The sequence below is a fragment of the Lepidochelys olivacea genome (genome assembly GCF_965140295.1).
Source record: "Lepidochelys olivacea isolate rLepOli2 genome assembly, chromosome: 3".
Classification (NCBI taxonomy): Eukaryota; Metazoa; Chordata; order Testudines; family Cheloniidae; genus Lepidochelys; species Lepidochelys olivacea.
This window is the reverse complement of record NC_140413.1, coordinates 160,145,653-160,172,624: the sequence shown is the minus strand read 5'-3', so window position 1 is coordinate 160,172,624 and position 26,972 is coordinate 160,145,653. Positions and strand designations below refer to the sequence as shown.

Here is a 26,972-nt window from a genome sequence, read left to right as displayed (position 1 = left end):
GTGTTGTAAGAGGAGAGGTGTGATCCCAGGTGCTCCTCAGTGCCAGCTGGCAGAGGTCACTCAAAACTGTAACTCACACCCAGGCCTGACATACTCATTGCCCAACACGTTGTTGTCTGACTATATGCCTCAAAGGTGTCATGTAATGTATCCAATGTAAACTGGTAGCACAGTGGTCATGAATATTGTGACCAATATGGTGTATTTACAGATCGTATGTAAAGAGTTATGTATGTGTGTTGGAAATATGTTCGTTTTGGGGGACTGACTTGATAAATGAGTTTGGCTTAGACAAAGGAATGGGGATTCATCTGTCTGGGTCAAGCTTCGTAAGCCAGAGGACAATGAAAGTACTTTTACATATAAGCAAAAAGAAAAGGAGTACTAGTGGCACCTTAGAGACTAACAAATTTATCTGAGCATAAGCTTTCGTGAGCTACAGCTCACTTCATCTGATGCAGTGCACTGTAGCTCACGAAAGCTTATGCTCAAATAAATTTGTTAGTCTCTAAGGTGCCACAAGTACTCCTTTTCTTTTTGCAGATACAGACTAACACGGCTGCTACTCTGAAACCTTTACATATAAGGTAAACAAAGCCATCAAGTTAAACAAGCAGGGTAGAAGACCATTTAACAATCACTCCTGGGAACAGAATCTGCCTCCCAGAAAGCCTGCCTTCTCTTGCGACAGAGACAATGGACTCTGAGTAATATAAGGAGAGTAAAGAGACCCTTTAGTGATCCGCCACTTAGGGGACATAGGGAACAGCATCCTGTGAGCCTGTGAAAGCTGAATCCCCTAATCCCATGGTTCTCAACAAGGGGTACGTGTACCTTTGCGGGCATGCAGAGGTCTTCCAGGGGTACATCAACTCGGCTATACATTTGCCTAGTTTTACAGTAGGCTACATAAAAAGCACTAGCGAAGTCAGTGCAAACAAAAATTTCATTCAGACAATAACTTATTTATATTGCTCTATATACTATACACTGAAATGTAAATACAATATTTATATTCCAACTGATTTATCTTATAATTATAAGGTTAAAAATGAGAAAGGAAGCAATGTTTCAGTAATAGTGTGCTGTGACACGCTTTGTATCTTTATGTCTGATTTTGTAAGCGAGTAGTTTTTAAGTGAGGTGAAACTTGGAGTTACACAAGACAAATCAGACTCCTGAAAGGGGTACAGATAGGTTGAGAGCCACTGCCCTAATCTGAAGGGCTAGGGATCCTGGTAACCTGATGTAAGTAGAAAATTGCTTAGGCAAAGTTTTTAACTTGCTAAAATTAAGTTTTAGTGACTAGATACCATGTTTTGTTTTATTTGTAACCATACCTGTTTCTTTTCATCTTGCTTAGTATCACTTAAATTTCTCTTCTTTATTAATAAACTTGTTTTATTACAAAATCATCTCAGTGCTGTATACTAGGTGAAGATTTACTCTTCACTTCATGCTGATGTGTGCCTGTCTGGAAGCAGCAACCTTAATTTCTGTGACAGGTTTCAGAGTAACAGCCGTGTTAGTCTGTATTCGCAAAAAGAAAAGGAGTACTTGTGGCACCTTAGAGACTAACCAATGTATTTGAGCATAAGCTTTCGTGAGCTACAGCTCACTTCATCGGACGCATACTGTGGAAAATACAGAAGATGTTTTTATACACACAAACCATGAAAAAATGGGTGTTTGTCACTACAAAAGGTTTTCTCTCCCCCCCACCCTACTCTCCTGCTGGTAATAGCTTATCTAAAGTGATCACTCTCCTTACAATGTGTATGATAATCAAGGTGGGCCATTTCCAGCACAAATCCAGGGTTTAACAAGAACGTCTGAAGAACAGTGGGGCGGAGGGGGGGAGGGAGGAAGGAATAAACAAGGGGAAATAGGCTTGAATAGAGACTGGGAATGGTTGAATCATTATAAACACCCATTTTTTCATGGTTTGTGTGTATAAAAACATCTTCTGTATTTTCCACAGTATGCGTCCGATGAAGTGAGCTGTAGCTCACGAAAGCTTATGCTCAAAAAAATTGGTTAGTCTCTAAGGTGCCACAAGTACTCCTTTTCTTTTTTCTTAATTTCTGTGAGTGTCCAGTGAGAAAGACTGGACACTACAGAGAAATGTCTTTGGGAAATGGGGTTCACTGTTACCTGCAAAGCAAGGTTTAGACTGACAGTCTCGAAGAGTTTGCTGGCAAGGCAGACAGGCTGGAGTGTCAGGGGGCAGACACACAACTTAGCAGTAGCAAAGCTGCTTAGGCAGAGTGGTAATGCAGTGGCTCACAGTTTTGGGTGTCCTGACAATGTCGTCACAGTGTTATATTTTGTTTTTTCTGAGTAGCTGAATATTTATAAAGATCCAGATCCAAACTTCTCCAATGTTTCCATGGTGATGGTTTAGATTTGGTATTGTGGTTCAGGCTCATATTTATCTTTTGTAGGGAGAGTCTTTTGAGGCAACAGACAGAAAAAGAAGAAGCACAAAGAAAGAAAAGAATTTCTTTATTTATATTACAGCAGTGCCTAGAAAATCCAGCAGGGAATGTGACTGTGACCTCATTGTACTAGGTGCTGCATAAGTACAGAGTAAAATCACAGAAATCATTACAGACCGCAGGGCTGCACCCAGCTCAGAAATATTTTCTATAGTATTATAAAGAGAGGGGCTAGTGTGTCCAAGATCTACATTTAAAATATGAGTTATATATGAGCATGGCCATTCTCATAAGACTGTATTTTTAAATAAGCAGTAATAGCCCAAAATGCTGCATCTTACATGATAGCAATATTGCAGATATTGCCACTTCCTATTATGGTTTTTACAAGGGATTTTGGCTGCATTGATTTAGGGCCAAAACTATAGGTGTGGGATTGGTTTCTAATCTACAGAGCCAAACACCCTAAAATTCAAAGGTGTTCCAATTTGAGATTTTGTCGCTTACTGGTACAAGGAGAATAGTCCATTTCATTAGTTTGTTTGTGTTAATTTGGACAATCTTGAATTAAATGCAGAGTCGCAAGCTTATAAAGATCCTGTTTTTGGCAGATGACCATTCCATCTTAAAACCAAGATTAGCAACACTATGTGCATCAAACTGCAAAACACATTTTCTGAATAAACATTTTCATAATTTAAAAATATTTATATATACATGTTAGTTTGCTCATTCATGCATGCTAAACACTTCTAACAAATCATTAATTCTTTTAGAATACCCAGACCAGCCTGGTAGTCACTTCTATTGCTTTATACTATAGCACCAATGATCAGGTTTGATTTACTGCACCAATTTGCTGTTCATTGGCCAGCCAGGAACTAGGAGTGCAGCTGTGATAACACTCTCCATCTAGCGAAAGAGAGGAAGTGCTATTCATTCAAATAGCCTCTTCTCCATCTGATTAGGAGAACTGCTGAGGGACATCATAATCTGCTTTGTTCAGTCATCTGGCTGGAATGGTGGTGTCATGAGTCATGGTTTAGGACACAGGCTTTCAAGGGGGAAGTGGTCCTCAGAGCTTTTAGAGTTGGAAGACAACTTAGAGGGGGAAAAAAAGACAATACAACACCATTAGAATCTGCTGAATTTCTTCTATGCTGAACTTGGCCCAGAGCCTTCATTTCAAAGCTTAGACAAATGAGTATCTTAAGCAAGTTACCTTATTAGTGTGGATGGCACAGCAGGATCTTTAATGACTGTCCAGGGAAAGATTTCTTTTGTGTTACTTATAGACAGTCCCCACAGAAGGTTAATTGTTTTATTCTTAGCTTCTTTATGGAATTCAACCACTCATAAGATAAATGCTTATGTCGCTATGCAAAGATTTGCACTCAAAAATTCCATTTAATGTTAACAGGACTTAATAGAGATTAGTGAGAGTTATGTATGTAAAATTCCCATGCATTGATCATAGGCATAGATCTTAGTTCCAACTATAGTTAACGTTGCCCAACATTTCCCCTTATAAGACCCTGTTTTCAGTTCCTTATAATTTTGCCAAACTTTAACTGTTTGGACTGAAATTTTCCATGCTGAGTTTCTGCCTTTGGTTGAATGTTTTGGAAAGTTTCAGGAAAGGATCGTTCCACTATTTCCTAAAACAACATTAAGAAATATGTGGTGTTTTGCCCAAATAAAAAAATTCCTGCAGCTGTTTTGTTGAGGTGCTCTAGTGCCTCCGAGCTTTGGAGCAGGTCTTTAAGGCAGAGGGGCTGCCTTGTGCCTTTGCTGTTCCCATGAAAAACTACTCCAAATTGCCCAAGTTGTAAGTCTTTGGAAAATCTTAATTCACACGTGCTCGACAGAGATTTGTTAGAGTTTGACATCTAAATTCTCTGAAGATTCCTGTATTGCTACATGGGCAGGCTGCTGCATTCTACAATATGTGGATCTTTCCCCAAGATTAGAGTTCTTTTGCTCCAAAGTACAGTGCATGGCAGTAATCGAGCTTAGAGGTCATGAAATTGTAAATGGCTGTGGTTAGTCCAAATGACTGAGGATGGGCCGAGTATCCTTGCCAACGGTCAGTGGAATAGGGCATTTTTGCAGCTGGAAGCAGAGATCAAATTATATCATGGACATTGGCTTCATGAGCTGCCACTTTTTTCAGGGCTGGCACCTTGTGCTCCAGAGTCTAAGCTTTCATTTAAAATAAAAAGTCTCTCGGCTTTTTGGTTGCAAAGATAATCTTCCATAAGTAAATTGAACATAAACTGATGCAGAGATTTCTGCTTGCGTCCGCACACAATATAAAACAATAACTCTGAGGTATGAAATGCTTCCATTCATTTGTATGAGTTTTAACAATGATGGTGGCAATTTAAATATCAACTGTAACTATTTCAGTGTTATCAATATTCATAAGAAAGAGGGGACAATCCTATTATGAAGATCTGCTCAATCTAATGTGTGTGGCATTTCACTTTGGAATCACGAGTGGTCTGAGTTTGGTTTGTGGACAGAATTTCAGAGCATACCATCACTTACATTTTTCCAAACTGAATCCAGTAGCATTCTGGGCTTGTCTACACTTGAAACACTACAGCACTTCAGTGTAGATGCTACATATGCTGACAGAAGAACCCATTCTCTCTTCGGCATAGGTAATCCACCTCCCCAAGAGCAGTAGCTTGACAGAATTCTTCCATCGACCTAGCACTGGGCATTAGGTTAGCTTCTGTATGTCTCTCAGGGGTGTGGATTTTTCACACTCCTGAGAGACCTAGCTAAACTGATATAACTTGTCAGCATATTAAAACCAAGTATATATATTACTGGTCTGGACTTTATTCTGCTTACACTTGATAAATGTGATCAAGTCATGATCACTTGTACCTAAGCTACCATTTAATTTTTTTAGAACCACACTGGGAGCCATTGGAGGGACCAGAGTACAGGCTTGATGGGTTCACAGTGGCCTAAACCATGCAGGAGGTGGAAAGCCACATTTTGTACCATCTGAAGCCTTTACATTGTTTTCACATTCAACTTCAGATATAGTGAATTATAGTAGTGCAGTTTGGAGGTAACAAATGAATGGCTCCCTGTTGCCAGGTCCCAATCTGTGAGAAAGGTGTGGAATGTCCTAGGGAGATGGCGCTAAGGAAGACATTTTTAATAATTGATTCTCCTCTTCGACTTATTGCTGAACTTGGATGAACTGGCCTCCAAATCTTAACACTTTGATGAATGGGGGCTGTATGCCTTCAGTGAAAGGTGGGAAACTGTGTTTGTTTTTCCCCTGGCTGACCAGAATAATTTTGGCCTGGCCTGTCAGAACCCCTTGTGGTTAGCCAATGACTCAGGGCTGGTTCTAGGGGCAGTTGAGCAAGGCAGTCACCCTGGCCACTGACTTCTAGCGGAGACCATACTGCTACACCATTCAGCCTCTCCTGCCCCTTTTTGCCACATGGCCAACTAATGTGCAATATATATTTGAGATGACTATCAGGAAAAATCATGTGCCAGCAATGCCCCTCTGCCATGTACGCCAAACCGGGCAGTCTCTGTGTAAAAGAATAAACGGACACAAATCAGACGTCAAGAATTATAACATTCAGAAACCAGTTGGAGAACACTTCAGTCTCTCTGGTCACTCGATTACAGATCTAAAAATGGCAATTCTTCAACAAAAAAACATCAAAAACAGACTCCAACCAGAGACTGCTGAATTGGAATTAATTTGCAAACTGGACACCATTAACTTAGGCTTGAATAGAGACTGGGAGTGGATGGGTCATTACACAAAGTAAAATTATGCCCCCATGTTTATTTCCCCCCCACTCCCCCCCACTGTTCCTCACATATAAGAATATGGAAATGGCCCACCTTGATTATCACTACAAAAGGTTTTTTTTGTTTTTGCTTTTTTTTCTTCTCTCCTGCTGGTAATAGCTCACCTTACCTGATCGCTCTCATTACAGTGTGTATTGTAACACCCATTGTTTCATGTTCTCTGTGTATATAAAATCTCCCCACTGTATTATTCACTACATGCATCCGATGAAGTGAGCTGTACCTCACGAAAGCTTATGCTCAAATAAATTTGTTAGTCTCTAAGGTGTCACAAGTACTCCTTTTCTTTTTGTGGATACAGACTAACACAGCTGCTACTCTGAAACCAGGAAAAACTTTGTTATCACAGGAGGTATTTGACTGTGGAGCAGTCTCCAAAGAGAAGTAGTGGAAACCCTATTTCTTTGGTCATGTGCCTGAGTGCGTGGCTGGCACACAAATGATGATGGTGGCAATAATAATACATTTGACAATATACTATACCATATACTGTGGGGAACAATCCTGCAGTAACCGGGAGAAAGCCTGAATGAGATCTAATGTCTTGTATGGTTCTTTATCACAGTAATGTATGTATTTGCAGAATTGCTTCAGAACAAAATGTTTTCCCTAGGCTTGCTATGAGGCATCAGCTGTTCTTTAATCAGTGCTAAAGTGGATGATAAATATTCAGGTGTTGGAAGAACCGTGACACAATACAAAGTATGAGGGTTTTTTTTAAACAAAGACCTATTGTTCTGCAATCTATTTACAGCCTCTCTTCAAAATGTGCTGTTATTAATAAACCCTTTAATTTCTAAAGACAGTGCTACATTTCAGGGGGAAATGGCCTTTAGATACAAAAGGATAAAAAGGTCAAAGGATTGCAATGTAAAATTTTACTGCAGCCCAGCATAACTGTAAAGCCCATTATCATTTGCAGCAACTTGCCCTACTTAATGAAATCATCAAATCTTTACTTTACTGAGACTCTGTATTATAAAACATTGCTTCTAGCTAGCCATCCTAGGCCTGTTTTTTAATTATTGGCGTTGGCACTGGATTCAAGTCAGTTCTGTTTCCATGAGTCAAAAGTGTACATTAGTTAAAAATAAAACCTCTTCATTTTGAAGAAGAAAGGAAATTAAATATCTGTAAACACTTGATGAAGAAGAGTCTATATTTGGCTTGGCTTTAATGTAGTTATGCCCTCTGTGCATCAGGGATGAATTTGGCTTCTGCTAAGTGACCCTGGGCAAATTAGTAAACAGCTCTATCACTCAGTTTCCTTTTCTAGAAATGGATGGATGCAGCGTTAGGAGCAGTAGTTCTTTCATGTCTTGTAAAGTGCTTTGGATTTATATAGCATCTTCCAACCATGGATTTCAAAGTACTGTTAAAACAACCCCTTCTCAGAGGATCCAGAGGATCTTCTCCAGAAACGGTTTTGAAAATACCTGCCATTTTGTATAAATGGGTGCATTCCAAAGTGGGGGGAAAAGGGGGAATGCTCTTGAAGCACCTTTGACAGATAAGAAATAACCATGGCAGGGATGGCTTAGTAGTACCCAAAGAGGGGATAAATGCCATCAAAGGCAAATACCTCTCCTTCTTCTTGAACATGGTCTTAAATTTTCATAAGGTTCAGAGAAGCAAGAATTGGACCAGATGGATACATTAGAACCTCAAAGTTACGAACCGACCAGTCAACCACACACCTCATTTGGAACCAGAAGTACGCAATCAGGTAGCGGGGGGGGGGGGGAGGAGTACAGTACTGTGTTAAAGGTAAAGTATTGAAAAAAATAAAGGGAAAGAAGCATTTTTTCTTCTACATAGTAAAGTTTCAAAGCTGTATTAAGTCACTATTCAGTTCTAAACTTTTGAAAGAACAACCATAATGTTTTGTTCAGAGTTACGAACATTTCAGAGTTACCAACACCTCCAGTCCTGAGGTGTTCGTAACTGTGAGGTTCTCCTGTATTTCCCTGACCCCCAAAGGTGGCTAGGCAGTTAGTAGATAAGTACCCAGCCAGATGGTGGCAATTACGAATTTTGCTTCTTACATTAATAATTTGTTAAATATCCTTTTCAGCTACAGAATGTAGCTAGAGATGGAACTCCTTCCCAATAGCTGTATGCCTAGCTACCACCCTCTCCACATTTATATAGCTCCCCAAAACAACTTCTGTTATCTTGCCTTCAAGAAGTATGTTATTTCTCTTCCCCTCTCTCTGTCAAAAACCTATTTTCCAAAAGTGAGTAATTCTGTGATCTTCTTAATGTCACCTCACTCCATCACCCTTCTTGTTTATTACCCTTACTCATTATATGGGGCTAGGTCCCAGACCCCTGCTTTGTTCCATCCCTATAAAGAAGTCTACTTTGAGTTAGCCTACTGGCTAATTCAGGCTCACATCCTGGTTCAGATTTTGAAACACTGGAAAGTGTTTGAAGTGTAGCATTAAGGGCATGGGGGAGAAGGGGAACCCATCTCCACAAGCGGTACACCTGGTCTTAGAACAAAACTTAGACCCAGACCCTGCAAACACTTATGCAGGTGCTCATAAGCATGTGCATTTATGCAGGATGGGGACCTTTACTGTGATCAACATAAGAACAGCCACACTGAGTCAGACCAAAGGTCCATCTAGCCTAGTATTCTGTCTTCTAACACTGGCCAATGCCAGGTGCCCCAGAGGGAATGAACAGAACCAGTAATCATCAAGTGATCCATCCCCTGTTGCCCATCTCCAGCTTCTGGCAAACAGAGGCTAAGGACACCATCCCTGCCCATCCTGGCTAGTAGCAATTGATGGACCTATCCTCCATGAACTTTTCTAGTTCTTTTTCGAATGCTGTTATAGTCTTGGCCTTCACAACATTCTCTGGCAAGGAGTTCTACAGGTTGACTGTGAATTGTGTGAAAAAATACTTCCTTTTGTTTGTTTTAAACCTGCTGCCTATTAATAGGAATGTTCTTATTCTATTTGCATCATAAACTATTCACATCAGCAGTACAGGATGCAGCGGTGACAGAAAATATTGCTTTGTTAGGCAGATGAATCCCCAGCCTTCCATCATGTAAAATGCCCCATGCTCTAATGATCATCATTGGATTCCTTATTCTTCCTTATTTCAGGATCGTCTTTGCAAAGTTCCCTCTTATCCGGGAGGGAGGGGCCCTCAGGGGAATAATTTAAAAGCATTATTTTAAATACCTCCCGCTGAGGGTGGTGGATTTTGCTGTGTATGTTTTAGTGAGACGTTTAAAACCTCACTTATGGGCTAGTTTTATTAACATTCCTCCTGCAGATCGCCACAGCCTGAGCTAGCCTGGAAGTGAAGAGACACACAGGGGTGGTGGGGAGAGAAGGGGGAGAGAGGAGAAGCAACGAATCGTGGAAAAATCAGCAGCCTGCAGGACGCACGTGGTTTCCTGGGGATTTATGAAAACTCCAGAGATCTGCACGCGGTGGAGGGGGGGATGCTGGTGGCCGTGCTCAGGGCCCAAGTTCCCGCTGCTGTGGGGTGCGAGGAGCGGGGCTGCGGGGGGAAGGAGGAGAGAAGGGGAGGAGATCCCAGGACTCTCGCATCTCCTTCTCCTCACCCAGCAGCAGGTGGAGAATTTCCTTCAAAGCTGCTGCTGCGGACTGAGCGGGGGGACTCAGAGCGGGGGGTTCCCCTGCGCCCCCAGCCTGGGATTGTAACAGGAGAGGCCAGTGGGGGCGCGATTGAGCGTCGGGGGAGCGGAGCCGGAGCGGGACCGAAGGGAACAGAGAAAAGCTGCGGAGCGGGAGGAGAGGGCAGCGGCGGGGGCACCGCTCGCAGTCCGGATCCGGGAGGAGCAGAGAGACCCACCCCAGAGCCCCCACCCGGATCGGCGGCTTCTTCTGTGCGCTGGGAGCCCCTCAGCTCCGGGTTCGCCCTCTGCCTTGGGGCCCCCCCGGTCGCTCTGGGGGTCCCGTCCCCTTAGTTCCGTGGGGTCGCTGAGCGCCGCCTCGCGTTGGGAAGGCCCCGGGACATTGGAGGGGCGGGGAGGGGGAAATCTCCGCTCCCTGCCTGTCCTGGCTCCCCGTCTCCTTTCCCGAGGTCCGATCCCTGCTCTCCCAAGCCGGGCTCCCCCTGGGTGTAGCAGGGCGGAGAGTCTCCCCTCTCTGTTGTTTCCTTGCGGGGCTGAGAACCTTTCCCGTCTCTATTTTGGGGGTAGCGGGGTCTCCTGGGCTTGGGGGCGCCCCGGCAGTGAGCGGGGGTCTCCCCCGGAGGCAGGGAAGAGGCACCCCCTCCTTGAATTTCTGGCGTTGTCTCTCCTCTGCGGCGCCGGGGTCCTCTCTGCCTGATTGGGGGTGCGGCGGGGGGGTTCTCCCCTCACCATGGCCTTCACGTTCGCTGCCTTTTGCTACATGCTGTCCCTGGTGCTGTGCGCCGCCCTCATCTTCTTCGCCATCTGGCATGTGAGTATCCGACACGCCCTCCCCTCCCTCCAACAGCGCCCAGCCCCCCAAAGCCCGGGACAGGAGCAGCCCCCCGCCCGCCCCCCGGGCCGCCATCGCCCCCTGGCTGCCGGGCAGGGAGGTCAGACGCCGCCAAGATGCCGGCCCGGCTCAGCTGCTGGGAGCGCAGGAGACAGCTCAGATCCCCAGCCCCAGTCGCCCCCCGGGGCTGCGACGGGTCAAGGAGCGATAACTAGGAGATGCTGGTAATGCCAGCCTCGGTGGTGGGTGCGTTTAGAAACGATTCCCGACAAAGGGAAGGAAACAACCGATGAGCGCGGGGGGGGGGGGGGGGGAGAGGAAGCGGGTGACCAAGGCAGAGGGATAAGTGGGACTCTTGGGCTGAAGAAAACGGGACTTTACAGCACCCCCCCCCCCCCCCCAGTTTTTCCTTCGTGCCTCCGGGACGTGGCTTTGTTGGCCTGGGCGCTGGTGGAGGTCCCGAGGCCCCGGGCTCAGCGCACGTGGCGTGACGAAGCGGTCGGAGTTACGGAGGCAGGAGAAAAGGAGCAGGGTGGGGGAAAGCGGCGGGTACTTTGCAGAGTAGGAAAGTTAAATCGGGGGCTTGTCCACGCTCCCAGCGCTCCAGCCGCGGCACTGCTGAGGGTGAAGGTCTGCGCAGTGTACAGGGAGAAGTGGGACCCTTTGGCTGAAGATAAGGGTAATTTACAGCGCCCTGTCCGGGATGCTACACAGCCAGGAGATGAGCGGAGGCAGAGCCAGCCCTTTGTTGGCTGAGCAGTAAAGCCCAGGGCCTGACCCCTTGTTAAAGACCCCCTGGGACTTTTTGCTGGAGGAGGTGTGCGAACCTTTGTTTCCTATCCAAATTCCAACTCGGCTGAAGAGGCAACCTCAGGATAAAGGTGCCCCTAGAGTTGGGTTTGTATAAAACAAGCTTTTAGGAGACCAAAGACCAGTGAAAAGAGCCTCAGGATTTTTTAAAAATGACAGTAGGAGATCTTTGAAAGGCATGTTCCCTGAATACTGGGCCTGATCCTGTAAAGTGCTGAGCACTCTCCACGCCCATTGGCTTTTATGGAAATCAAGGGCGCTCAGTGGCTCCGTGTCTGGCTTGGGCCCATTGATCATGCTAATCCATGAGAACTGGGAAGTAAAGTGCTAGTCATTTTCATTGTCCAGGAAAGGAGGAATGGGGGGAACATAAAGAAAAGTAAATTAGATTGTTTCCATTTTTTTCTATTTTAATAATCTAATGTGTCACTAGCTACATAGATGAGGAAATTTGTGTTAAAATGTGATTTTATTTAACATGAGATTGCCCCCTTTCTCCACCTTCTTTTAATTCTCCTGCAATTATGGATATGGGGTTCTTCATGTCCTGTCCTAACTGTGTAGCTGTGTGGTGTTAAACAGGTAGGGGTGAAGGAGGGGGAGATGGAAGGGAGGGTGCGTTTCAGTAATGGGTTATAGTTAACCCTATATATAATTTGTCAATCAATTTAAAATTATTACATGTTTTGGAATCCTTTGGGATGAAGATGTGCTATATTAATAACAATTAATAATTTCCGTAATGACATAAAAGAACTACACTGGGACCAGATAGGATAAAGCAAAATAACCTGGAAAAGGGAGAAAGCACCATATAGAGCTTATGGAACAGATGTCTGATGGAGCAGGATAGAGGGATTTAGGATTTATTATTAATGAAACATGGGAAGGATAGAGCTGCTAATTAAGGTCTGTTTAAGCATTTCAGGAATATTAAGTGAAAAGATAAACATGTCTATATAGTCCAAACAATTTTTGAAACCTGATCATTCTAACATAATACAGGTGCAGTAACGAGGGGTCTATGTGTTAATGCAACTGTAAAAGTTTTGTGACAGGCACTACCTCTATAAAAACATAGAGCACCTGCAGCTACTGGGCCAAACTGTTCTGATGAACTGGTGTAAATCAGTAGAACTACTCAGTTTTCTCCAGTGTAATAGAACTGAAATTAGCCTAGTCTCTTCTTGTAGAATGATAACAAATAATATTACTTAAATAAGCGGTTTATGAAAGTAATAGAATAACAGAAGATTAAACCCCCACCAATTTTTAAATGTGCCTTCCGTATATATATAAAAAACCTGACAGAGCTTTAATTATTCCCATAATGAGAACAGTAATACTCCAATTTCTTATGAGATTTCACTGGAAGATGAGGGTATATGATGCAATATATTTAGTCTTTTATTCTAAATATGTCAGTGCAGAAACCTTCCCATCTTTTCCCCAGAATCTGACTTTGGTTCTTATATATTTATAATGGAGAGTTGATGTATTCCAAATGGATTCTTAAATTCACAACAAAGGATCTTTTTAACCATTAAGATGGCTTGATTGTAAGTCTCTTTAGGCAGTTTGGCTACTATGACTAAACTAAAGATTGACCCAACACCCAAACACTCACTAATGTTTAAAAGGGGTTGGGAGATTCAAAAGCTGAACCTGAATCTTAATTTTGGAATTATTTTAAAGAACCAGAACAAAATCCCATATTCAGACTTTGTGGTGGCATTCAGAGCCAGATCTAAAATTTGAGTCTTCGGGAAGTTTTTAGAATGAATCCATAGTGGTTCAGAATAAAATTAAAGTTCTCATTTTCATCCTGTACCTCATGCTAAACACGTCAAACTGTACTAATGGTTTGTATAATTATTATTAGTGTTACTGTAGTGCCTAGGAACTGTGAAACTAAAATAAAAGCAAAGACTAACAAAGGCTATTGTGTTATTTTTTATTTATTTTTTACTTCCATAGTGCTTTTTATCTGAGATGCTAAAAGTTCTTTAGAAACATTGATACTTGCAGCATCCTAGTGAGGGAGAGCTAATAAAGATATATAGTATTTAACGTAAATTATTTGAAGTGTGTGAAAATAAAATCTAGATGCAATGTAGACTTCAGAAACTCTGTTAATTATCTGAAGGGTCAATACTATCTTTCCTACCTAAGGGCTGAGTGCACTGTCCCTGCAATACTCCCAATGTCTGCTTGCATGGAAAGAACTCTCTAGTTAGATGATCCATTGATTCAAACAAATCCTGTGCATGGTTTACACTAGTGATACTGTTGTTATCACTATTGAAATTTCACAGATGCTAAATTAGTGATGAAAAAGTACTGAAAATTCACACTGTCAATGCACTTCATAATACTAAGACTTAAATCCAGGTCTCCATGGCATGGCAATCATCACACCTCTCAGATTATTTTTATTTGGAATAACATAGTACTAAAGTCATTCTGTATTATGGACACTCTGTCCTGCTCTTGTGTAAAAGTACTAGAGAAGGTGGAAGAGAAGATGACTTCTCTATAAGTTTCTTTTAATCATTTTATAGAATTTAATAGAAAATTATATTCCTGCTATATGATGATTAAAAATAGTCTATGGAAAGGTTAGCATTTTCTGTGAAATTCTGTTGATGTTTAGAGTAATTTTTGCAGACCCCTAGTGGCTTAGAGTCCTTTTCAAATTCTATATGTCTTTTTCATAAGGTTAACGTACGCAGGTCCTAAAATATTTCCCAGAGCTTGTTCAAGATCTCTTATAGGGCCAGATTGTGAAACACTTGCTTATGTTTTGTTGTACCTTACTCCTTGAATAGTTACTTTGAATTCAGTGGGACTTCACGTGGAGTAAGGTACTACTCAGTGTAAGGAAGGGTAGGGCAATTTGGCCCATAGATAATAAATGTCCGATGTAACAAATATTACAAAAATAATTCTAAATGTTAAAATATGACAAGCTGGGATGTCTACATGGACTCTGTATGGGTATGTCCAGTTAGCCTGCATCTTAATAGGATTTTTCAATCATGTTAACACAATTGAGCTATCATGTATGAAGCCTTGTTAGTTGGCTGTGTTGTTGTCTGGTGGGAGCATGGCTTCAAATGTGGTAGCCTGCATTTTAATGGGGCTTTTTAGTCATGTTAACCTAATTTGATTGAGATAACTCAACTGAAAAACTCACCTTTGCCCATCAAGATATACTCTATGTGATTGTAAAACATTGCAAAAATGTAACAAACTAGAATATATCCCTCTATTTTGAATTACTAGCTGAAATAGCCTCCGTATGTATATATTTGGCCAAATTCTGCTCTCAGCTGCACTCTTGCAACTCAGCTGACTTCAGTAGAGTTGCATAGTGTAACTGATAGCTGAATTTGGTCCATTTGCTGTATAGTTCTGTAGATTTTTCTGATTTAGTTATTAACCCAGTAGAACAAGGTCATCCTCTTCACTAAAGATCAAAGCTGACTCTATCTCCTCCTAAATCTCAGCTCTCATTGCTGCTCCTTTTAAGCAACTTTCCAACTATCCAAATCAGGATTACTCTTTGTCCTTACCTACTACCCTCAGTTAGGATTCCGCTGGCAGGTTAACATTTATCTAAGCTATGTTAAGTCTTTTTGAGTTCCCAACAGGACATAAGGTGCCACACTCATCCCTGGTATAACTCCATTGATTTCAGTGAAGTTACACTTGGATTGAATGTGCCCCAAGATGTCTAAATTGATGTTTATTCCCAGCTACTTGAAATGCGACTCCCTCATACAAAGTCCTACAATTTTGACACTCACTTCAGATTACTGTATTTGAACATCCATAAGTGGGGCCATCCTCTTTCAAATGTTTTAAGATGAAAGATGCTTCTGCTTTCAGGTTTGTCACATTAAAGGCTATGTTATCAATGCAGAGCATGGCTTTTTTCAAAATGTCTTTTTTTAATAGTACAACTTAGTAACAATTCGTAAATACAAAGTACTGTACTATTAACAGTAATTAATTATATACAATTTTGAAATCACACCACCATGTTTCTTTGGCATTAATGGAGTGTGAATGCATGTGAATGCATAACAGTATTTAGCACTCAGTACTATGTAAGACTATATTAAGAATACAATTTTAATGGACAAAACTCATTTCACAATATGGAATATATATGTAGAGAGCAAGTAGGGTTATTCAATGCTTGCATAAAGAATAACATAACATCACCTAAGCATAGGGGGTATTTTGCTACAATCTTAGGTCCAAACAACCTTAGGTCCAAACAGAGGACTCCATTGGCCTAGTTCTCTGGGATGGCAAAAGTAACAATCTTTCAAATCAATGGGAGTTACTTGTATCCTGGGGCAGGAGAATAAGACCCCAAAGCATGACAATCCACATTCCTTTCCCTTATATTTAATGTCATATTTTTTTAAGAGAGAGGAGGGAGAGGGGAAAAACATTAATCCTTAAAAATAACATTCCTATAGTTCTGAGCCTGACTTAAAACCACAAATATACATTTGCAGTTATATTTGTGACAGTGGTGCTAGAACAACTTTTATCGTGGGGGTGCTGAGAGCCAGTGAACCAAACTGTAAACCCTGTATATGATGGAATCCCCTTCAAGCCATTGGGTGTGGCAGCACTGATTATTTATGATGCATTTCCCCCTCCCCATGTTGTGCCTAGACATTATGGGGGCAGTTATTAATCCTACATACCTTTACACAGTGATATGGATTAAAGCTGGCATTTCAGTTTTAATTGAAGATAAGGAGTGATAACAGCAAGGAGGTATGATTCAGGAATCCTCTGTTCTGTGCCTAGCTCTGCTGCTGACTCACTATGTGATTACTGGGCAAGCCATTTATATCTTTCTATGCCTCAGTTTCCTATCTGTTAAATGTGGATAATAGAATTAAATTCTCAGGGATGCTGCGTGTGGTCTTGGTCAATTTATATCTTCAAAATGCTTTGAGATCTTCCAGTGGAAGGTGCTTTGTGTATATATATAATTTTGTTATTAATCATTCTGTATTTTCTTGCTGGTATAGATTTAATTTTATTGGAATTCAATTTTTAGTAGTTTATGCTTGGATTTTCAAAGGCATCTGAGAGAGTTAGGTACTCAACTCTTTGAATTCAATGGCTGTTAGACAGCTAACTCCCTTAAGCTCTGGCTTTCTTTAATTTTTGTCAACCTGCATAAGTTTAACTTTGGAGGTGGATGAAAAAAGCAGAAGGGGATGTCTTAAAGTTCTGTGCTGTTAGGGAAGTCAATAGTTCATTGCAGGTAATCGGTGTACTTTAGTAACCAGCCATATAAGAGCAGGTCAGTATTTTTCACATATTATGCCTCACCTATTTCTTTAGCCATGGCATGGAGGGTAGATGTCTTACCTGGAAACGGTTACAGTGATCTGTGAACTAGCTTAACCCTGGGCCTCTCCTATGTAGAAGTTGCCAGTCATCTTGGTTCAAATTATTTGCAATGCATTAGAGTATGTGTTGGAATGAAAGTTATTTCCTTAAGAGCTTGAGGTTAGCCTGGAATTTACTTCCAATTATATATGGTTAATACCATCCCTTAATGATTGATTAATTTATCTGAGTACACTTTACGATTCTTTGGAGTTAAGGCAAGGGTGGGTCAAGGTTGAGGCACATGGACAGAATAGTTACACTGCCACTGCCTGTTTTGTACCTGTTTGTTGAGGATTTTTCTTCCCTTCTCTTCCCTCTCAGTGGCTGAGCCCATTGATCCCTGCAGATTTCCTAACCTCTCCCATTTAAGGAATGAGACAGATTGAAAACGGAATGCCACCTTCTCTCAAGGCTCTGAAAAGGCAGAGCACCTCCAGGCTGGGCTGACCATAATACATTTTAATAGTCAGCTAATAACCACCTTTGCAAAAGTTTCTCATATTAATGCTGACTTTAGCAGCCCTAACAGCATCAATATAATAGACAAATAAATTTTGTATCTTGAAAAAAGAAATAGATTTCAATTTGTTTACTTTGTCTCATTTAAATAAATAAATCAGCTGAGGGATTTATGATTTGTTGCAAAATTAAAAATAGTAAAATGATTTAATGGGGCCAGAAAAAAAAAGCCAGTGTGTATGTTTGAACTGTGCACATCGAGATTATTCTGGGGAGAGATTCTAAATTGTGAGCGGGTAACCATCTTGAGCTTACAAGTAGCGCCAGATGCTTCCCAAGTCACAGCCACTTCATCATCAATGAGCCATGAATTATTCTGTGGAGACTTATGTGCATTTTTATTGGAGTCACATAGAACTGTTATAATTTGAACACTGGCCAACACTGTATTTGAATTTATGTTGGATTTAGAAGGAAAATCTGCTTATTGCTGGGATTTTTCCTCTTAGTTGGTTTAATATTTTTTTAAAAGCACAAGCAATATGTTTATTATTACAGTGTTTCCTAATAAGCAGGGCAACACCAGTGCCACGTTTTATTGGGCCATTAACACACCTCTCAGATGGGTTGGGAGGAGTGAAGTTATAGGCACCTGTTGTACAGATTTGCATCTTCAACCATACGAGGTGTATGTTAATTCACCCCTAGAATGTCTTAATTCAATTATAAAATGGATCCCGTGTTTTACAGTTGATTTTTCTTCTAAATACAAAAGATCTTTTTATCAAACATCTTTCCAGTAAATGGGGACGTCTGCACTACCATTGTTGTGCCTGTTCAATGGATTAAGAATACTTACCCCGAAGGAGCGTGAGAGTCAGTGGAGAATCTTGATCCTAGCCCTCTAGATATTGGGGCATCCACAAGGATTGTCAACTCCTTGACCTCTCTTCCTTCCCCAGCTTCTTTGACAGCACAGCTCACTTATGAGCAATATTGCTACTGACAACCATGGTATTCCCAAATATCTTTCGGTCTTTTCTAGTGGCCTACATATTGCACAGGAAGGGTGACAGAATCCAACCTTAGGGACTTTGTATGAGAAAATCTTTGGGGTGAGTGAGGAGCTGTCAACACCAACCTTTGACACAACACAGGAAGGAATGGAGCCATCAAACAATAACCTCCTCCAGCCCTGCCAGTTGATACTTCAGCAATTACGTGCCACACATAGTCACAGTGATACTAAAAATGTATGAGCTTTCTCTCTGGCTTCCTTGTGTCCTGTCTCATGTATTTATATTACCACAAAGACAGTTCCTAATTCAGCACTTTTACAATATTGTTACCCAGACAGGCTAGTTCCATTCTAATATTGTATGATGTACAGTGCCCTTTAATAGAACCGTTATCAATTATATCCCTAAAGTAAAGTTCTGCTTCATATAGTGCAGTTAAAATGATTTTATGCTATTAGAAGTGAAGAACATTATAAACTCTCCTCTGCATTATGCTTTGCTGTTTCACATTTGGATTTTCTATACTAGGGTGACCAGACAGCAAGGGTGAAAAATCGGGATGGGGGGTGGGGGGTAACAGACACCTATATAAGACAAAGCCACAAATATCAGGACTGTCCCTATAAAATCGGGACATCTGGTCACCTTATTCTATATGCATACTGAAACAATGGGCAACAAGGAGGCTCCTTTGTTCTGGTAGAGCAGCATACAGCCCAGGAGATCAGCATCTCCTTCTTTTGCTTTAATCCCTGGTAATTTTGTATTAACTTCTTTTGATGTGGCAATTGGGCATTCTTTAAGGGTTAATTACTAGAAGCAGCAAATACAGAATACAGTAATCATCCCACTGAAAAGAGTTGCATGACACCCCTGCTAAAAACATAATTGTTGAGAATTTAATGATTTTTACTGAATAGGAAAATGGTGGACAGCTAGGCGGCAGTGTTATCTAGTGGTTAGACTGGGAGCTGGGATTCCTGGATTCTGTTCCATCTCCCCCACTGATTCTACTTTGTCACCTGGTGAGTCACCTAATCTCTGTGTGCCTCAATTTTCCCTTTTTAAATAATGAATATCATACTTACCTGCCTCACACGGGGATGTGATGCTTTCTGAATAATTTGCAGCATTGCCAATCCCAAGCATTCAAATATAATGTCTCAGGCCACCAAAATCATAACTGGATTTAAAAAAAAAATGATTTAAAAAAAATAAAGTTAGAGTTATTTGCCTTCTGATTTTTGAGATTTTAGATTGCTCTCTGGTCACATTTTCAAGTTTTATTTTGCAACTAGAAGGGCTAGAAACTTACTTTATAAAAAGAAAAAAGAAAGCAAACTGAGACTCTCACCTAATCACTTGAATCCAGGAACTGGAGCTTTAAGAAAAATACCAAATATTGTGACAACTCTGGAAGAAATGGAGACAATTGGCAATACTGTTTGTACAGTCCTTTATGATTCTTTGATGATAGATACTATGTAAATGTCAAGTGTTGTTATATGGGCCAGCTGTTTAGATGCAGTAAAGTTCAATTTCCTAAAAATTTAAATGCCAACCATCTTCATGCTGTGAGTCACTCTTTAAGTGTTTGAATGTTTAAAGTCAATGTTCCGTCTTGTTATTATGTTTTCAAGTTAAGAGTGCTGGCTAAGTAGTGTAGATTCATAGCTAACATCTCCATGCATGATTTTTTCCTCCCCTTAATAAAATTTTAAAGAGAACTCCTTGCTCACATATTGACAGCCCAGAAGACTAAAGCTCTTTTATACATTCACAGGATGGGTAGAGATAGACAGAAATGGTGAAAATTCTACCAAGATCATTTGGTTACATGCACTTCAACCATCACCTGCCATTACTATTACTAACTCAGCGATTACAACATATCCTCAGAGATGCCATTTCTGTTTGGATACAAGTTCAAGGCTAACCTCATTCCTGAACTAGACCATATCCCTTTAATTACACGAATGTGTTTCATGAGAACATAAGCGACTGGAGGGATAGAACAGGAAGATGTTTTAAGACCAGCATACTTGCCACTTCTGTGGTTATCTTAACCTCACCTTCCTGCTTTACCCACCTAATCCCTTTCTTCTTATTTATGTCTATGGTCATCTTTGATTGCCCTCCTCCCATAACCCAGGTGCAACCACTGCTCGAGCAAACATGTGTTTTCCTTCCCTTGGTGATGTCCACACCCAACTCTGCATGCCCTGTGGATGGAGAGGAAAAAATGGAAAGATCTTGAAACCTTTCCCTGAAAGGCCCCAGTCAAGGCTGAATCCCCACTCTGTCATGCCAAGAAAGAAAAGAAAAGAAAATACATCTGGAATTTAGGCATGTCATAAATATAAAGGGAAGGGTAAACCCCTTTGAAACCCCTCCTGGCCAGGGGAAAGCTCCTCTCACCTGTAAAGGGTTAAGAAGCTAAAGGTAACCTCGCTGGCACCTGACCAAAATGACCAATGAGGAGACAAGATACTTTCAAAAGCTGGGAGGAGAGAGAGAAACAAAGGGTTTGTGTGTCTGTCTGTAGTCGTCTTGGCCGGGGACAGAACAGGAATGGAGTCTTAGAACTTTTAGTAAGTAATCTAGCTAGGTATGTGTTAGATTATGATTTCTTTAAATGGCTGAGAAAAGAATTGTGCTGAATAGAATAACTATTTCTGTCTGTGTATCTTTTTTGTAACTTAAGGTTTTGCCTAGAGGGGTTCTCTATGTTTTTGAATCTAATTACCCTGTAAGATATATACCATCCTGATTTTACAGGGGGGATTTCTTTATTTCTATTTACTTCTATTTTTTATTAAAAGTCTTCTTGTAAAACACTGAATGCTTTTTCATTGTTCTCAGATCCAAGGGTTTGGGTCTGTGGTCACCTATGCAAATTGGTGAGGCTTTTTATCCAACATTTCCCAGGAAAGGGGGGGTGCAAGTGTTGGGAGGATTGTTCATTGTTCTTAAGATCCAAGGGTCTGGGTCTGTAGTCACCTAGGCAAATTGGTGAGGCTTTTTACCAAACCTTGTCCAGGAAGTGGGGTGCAAGGTTTTGGGAAGTATTTTGGGGGGAAGGACGCGTCCAAACAGCTCTTCCCCAGTAACCAGTATTAGTTTGGTGGTGGTAGCGGCCATTCCAAGGATAACGGGGGTAATATTTTGTACCTTGGGGAAGTTTTGACCTAAGCTGGTAAAGATAAGCTTAGGAGGTTTTTCATGCAGGTCCCCACATCTGTACCCTAGAGTTCAGAGTGGGGGAGGAACCTTGACATGGTGGCACAGTGGTGGGATTAACCTGAAATCATTTTGAGATCCAGTTGAGATTTTTTGAACTAGAAATACAGATTTTAAAAAGGAATTTTTAGGAAGTCCAGAAGGCAGCTTTGAAACTGAAAGCAGCTTGGTTTCTCTCTGCTTTGTGGCCAAGCAGAGACAAAAGGGGATTATTTTGTGAATTGCAGGTTTTCTTTGCCTAGAGGCAGGGTACTTAACTCCTGCAGGGAAATTCACAGTCTTCCAACCCAGAGGTTTTTTTTTCTTTTCTTCCTAAAAGTAAATAGGGGGTGTGTGCTCTACCCATTTGCCTGGAGACAAAAGTGGCAGGGTTTTTTTTAGGATTTTGATTTTTTTTTTGTTTTACAAGGAGCACAGGTTTGAAAAGAAATTTTTTTTTCTTTGGGCTGGGTAAGCAGTTTTCCAAGTAGTTGGAGGTTTTTTGCTTTAATTTGGGCCCAGAGCAGAGACAAGGGAATTGTCTTTTTCTGTAGGCTGACAATCACTATCAGAGAATAGGTATTCTATTCCAGCACAGCAAAATTTTACAGCCAAGTTTTGTTTGTTTATTTCTAAACCTCGGGTGTAAAGTTAGTTAAAAACAGAGAGGTTAGAATGGCCAAATCCTCAGCTCGACTACAGCTGGAATTAGCCAAATTTCAGGCTGAGGAAAAACAAAGGGAACATGAAAGACAGATAGAACTCATGCGGCTGAAGGAGGAGGAGAAGGAAAAAGAGAGGAAGCATGTGGAGGAGATGGAGAGGATAAAGGCCCAGCAGAATATACCAACAAACCCTAGCAACCCTTCTCCAGGTACCACTTCCCATCCCAGAAAGTTCCCCACCTACAAGGCAGGTGATGACACTGAGGCCTTCTTAGAAAACTTCGAAAGGGCCTGCCTTGGGTACAACATCTCTACCGACCAATACATGGTAGAGCTGAGGCCGCAGCTCAGTGGACCCTTAGCTGAGGTGGCAGCTGAAATGCCTAAAGAACACATGAACAAGTATGAACTGTTTAAATCCAAGGCGAGAGTCAGAATGGGGATAACACCCGAGCAGTCTCGTCGGAGGTTCAGAGCCCTAAGGTGGAAACCAGACATGTCATTTACCCGACATGCCTACCACATTGTAAAACATTGGGATGCCTGGATATCAGGAGCAAGTGTTGAATCTCCAGTAAATTTGCCCTTCCTAATGCAAATGGAACAATTCTTAGAGGGTGTTCCTGAGGAAATAGAAAGATACATCCTAGATGGGAAACCCAAAACTGTAATTGAGGCAGGAGAGATTGGAGCCAGATGGGTGGAGGTGGCAGAGAAGAAGAAAACTGGTCGCAGTTGGAGCGGAGACCAGAAGGGACCACCCCAGACCACACCCTATTACCGGGGGCCGCCCAAAGCCCCACCTACCTCCCAAAGAACCCTCCAGACCCCTTATCGTCCCACCACCCCGTTCTCCAGCAACCCTCCTCGCCCCAGTGACCCGTCAGCTGGACGATGTTTTAAGTGTAACGAGCTGGGGCATGTAAAGGCCAACTGCCCCAAGAACCCCAACAGATTACAGTTCATTGCACCGGAATCACACCAGAGGTCCACAGGCCCAGATACCTCCCAGATACCCTTGGAGCGGAGGGAAACTGTGAGTGTGGGTGGGAAGAAGGTCACCGCGTGGAGGGACACCGGAGCACAAGTGTCAGCTATCCATGCTTCCTTAGTGGACCCCAATTTAATCAACCCAGAGATCCAAGTGACGATTCAACCCTTCAAGTCCAACTCTTTCAATTTGCCTACAGCCAAGTTGCCTGTCCAGTACAAGGGCTGGTCAGGAATGTGGACTTTTGCAGTCTATGATGATTATCCCATCCCCATGCTGTTGGGGGAAGACTTGGCCAATCATGTGAAGCAGGCCAAGAGGGTGGGAATGGTCACCCGCAACCAGGCTAAACAAGCCGTGAGGCCTAGCTCTGTTCCGGAAACTTCTATCAGGACCCAGTCAGAGGTGATGGACCTGGACCCCAGGCCAATGTCTGCAACAGCAGTAGTGGATCCAGTCCCAGAGACCCAGACGGAACCAGTCCCAGAACCGGAACCAGCCAAACAACCAACACCAGACCCCGTGTCAGCACTGAATCCAGTACTTGCAACCTCAACACCAGAGGGCCCCACCGAACCTGAACTGGCAGCAGCCGATAACCCTACACAAGAGGCTCAGCCGGAGCCTGAATCCCAACATAGTGCACCAGCGGAGAGCGGTTCACAGTCAACAGAAACAGCTCCATCCCCTATATCGCTTCCAGAGGGACCAAGCCTAGGTCCACAATCCCATGAGGAACTGATGTCTCCAGCATCAAGGGAACAGTTCCAGACCGAACAGGAAGCAGATGAAAGCCTCCAGAGAGCTTGGACGGCGGCACGGAGCAACCCACCGCCTCTCAGCTCTTCTAATCGATCCAGGTTTGTTGTAGAAAGAGGACTTTTATACAAGGAAACTCTTTCTGGGGGACACCAGGAAGACTGGCATCCTCAGAGACAGTTGGTAGTTCCAACTAAATACCGGGCCAAGCTCTTGAGCTTAGCCCATGATCACCCTAGTGGCCATGCTGGGGTGAACAGGACCAAAGACCGTTTGGGGGGGTCATTCCACTGGGAGGAAATGGGCAAGGATGTTTCTACCTATGTCCAGTCTTGTGAGGTGTGCCAAAGAGTGGGAAAACCCCAAGACCAGGTCAAAGCTCCTCTCCAGCCACTCCCCATCATTGAAGTTCCATTTCAGCGAGTAGCTGTGGATATTCTGGGTCCTTTTCCGAAAAAGACACCCAGAGGAAAGCAGTACATACTGACTTTCATGGATTTTGCCACCCGATGGCCGGAAGCAGTAGCTCTAAGCAACACCAGGGCTAAAAGTGTGTGCCAGGCACTAGCAGACATTTTTGCCAGGGTAGGTTGGCCCTCCGACATCCTCACAGATGCAGGGACTAATTTCCTGGCAGGAACTATGAAAAACCTTTGGGAAGCTCATGGGGTAAATCACTTGGTTGCCACTCCTTACCATCATCAAACAAATGGCATGGTGGAGAAGTTTAATGGAACTTTGGGGGCCATGATACGTAAATTCGTAAATGAGCACTCCAATGATTGGGACCTAGTATTGCAGCAGTTGCTCTTTGCCTACAGAGCTGTACCACATCCCAGTTTAGGGTTTTCCCCATTTGAACTTGTATATGGCCGTGAGGTTAAGGGGCCATTGCAGTTGGTGAAGCAGCAATGGGAGGGATTTACACCTTCTCCAGGAACTAACATTCTGGACTTTGTAACCAACCTACAAAACACCCTCCGAACCTCTTTAGCCCTTGCTAGAGAAAACTTACAGGATGCTCAAAAAGAGCAAAAAGCCTGGTATGATAAACATGCCAGAGAGCGTTCCTTCAAAGTAGGAGACCAGGTCATGGTCTTAAAGGCGCTCCAGGCCCATAAAATGGAAGCATCGTGGGAAGGGCCATTCGTGGTCCAGGAGCGCCTGGGAGCTGTTAATTATCTCATAGCATTCCCCACCTCCAACCGAAAGCCTAAGGTGTATCATATTAATTCTCTAAAGCCCTTTTATTCCAGAGAATTAAAGGTTTGTCAGTTTACAGCCCAGGGAGGAGACGACGCTGAGTGGCCTGAAGGTGTCTACTACGAAGGGAAATGTGCTGGTGGTGTGGAAGAGGTGAACCTCTCCATGACCCTTGGGCGTATGCAGCGACAGCAGATCCAGGAGCTGTGCACTAGCTACGCGCCAACGTTCTCAGCCACCCCAGGACTGACTGAACGGGCATACCACTCCATTGACACAGGTAATGCTCACCCAATTAGGGTCCAACCTTACCGGGTGTCTCCTCAAGCTAAAACTGCTATAGAACGGGAGATCCAGGATATGTTACAGATTGGTGTAATCCGCCCCTCTGAAAGTGCATGGGCATCTCCAGTGGTTCTAGTTCCCAAACCAGATGGGGAAATACGTTTTTGCGTGGACTACCGTAAGCTAAATGCTGTAACTCGCCCAGACAACTATCCCATGCCACGCACAGATGAACTATTAGAGAAACTGGGAAGGGCCCAGTTCATCTCTACCTTGGACTTAACCAAGGGGTACTGGCAGGTACCGCTAGATGAATCTGCCAAGGAAAGGTCAGCCTTCATCACACATCTCGGGCTGTATGAATTTAATGTACTCCCTTTCGGGCTGCGAAATGCACCCGCCACTTTCCAAAGACTTGTAGATGGTCTCCTAGCGGGATTAGGAGAATATGCAGTCGCCTACCTTGACGATGTGGCCATATTTTCGGATTCCTGGGCAGACCACCTGGAACATCTACAAAAAGTCCTTGAGCGCATAAGGGAGGCAGGACTAACTGTTAAGGCTAAGAAGTGTCAAATAGGCCTAAACAGAGTGACTTACCTTGGACACCAGGTGGGTCAAGGAACTATCAGCCCCCTACAGGCCAAAGTGGATGCTATCCAAAAGTGGCCTGTCCCAAAGTCAAAGAAACAGGTTCAATCCTTCTTAGGCTTGGCCGGTTATTACAGACGATTTGTACCGCACTACAGCCAAATCGCTGCCCCACTGACAGACCTAACCAAAAAGAAACAGCCAAATGCTGTTCAGTGGACCGGAAAGTGTCAGAAGGCCTTTAACAAGCTTAAAGCGACACTCATGTCTGACCCTGTACTAAGGGCCCCAGACTTTGACAAACCGTTCCTAGTAACCACAGATGCATCCGAGCGTGGTGTGGGAGCAGTTTTAATGCAGAAAGGACCTGATCAAGAATTCCACCCTGTAGTGTTTCTCAGCAAAAAACTGTCTGAGAGGGAAAGCAACTGGTCAGTCACTGAAAAAGAATGTTATGCCATTGTCTACGCTCTGGAAAAGCTACGCCCATATGTTTGGGGACGGCGTTTCCACCTGCAAACCGACCATGCTGCACTAAAGTGGCTTCACACCGTCAAAGAAACTAACAGAAAACTTCTTCGGTGGAGTTTAGCTCTCCAAGATTTTGATTTCGACATCCAACACATCTCAGGAGCTTCTAACAAAGTGGCTGATGCACTCTCCCGTGAAAGTTTCCCAGAATCAACTGGTTAAAATCGTCCTTGAGATGTGGAAAATATTGTTAGTCTTTATGTACTTGGTAGTATATTTAGAGATGCATGTGTCTTATTAACTCTGTTTTCCTAGAGCTC

General features: G+C 42.7%; 1 protein-coding gene across 2 annotated transcripts in view; it reads left to right on the top strand.

The window, feature by feature from the left end:
• Positions 1 to 9,941: 9,941 nt before the first annotated feature.
• Positions 9,942 to 26,972, top strand: part of CNIH3 (cornichon family AMPA receptor auxiliary protein 3) — a 90,198-nt gene continuing 73,167 nt past the window's right edge. Inside the window, exon 1 of one of the 2 annotated variants that reach the window (XM_084624510.1) lies at positions 9,942 to 10,729. In XM_084624510.1, the coding sequence (XP_084480636.1) occupies positions 10,649 to 10,729 (81 nt within the window). In that variant the 5' untranslated portion in view covers positions 9,942 to 10,648. Of the gene's footprint in view, positions 10,730 to 10,892; positions 10,975 to 26,972 lie in introns of those variants that run through there. The other variant, XM_084624511.1, reaches the window with a different exon arrangement.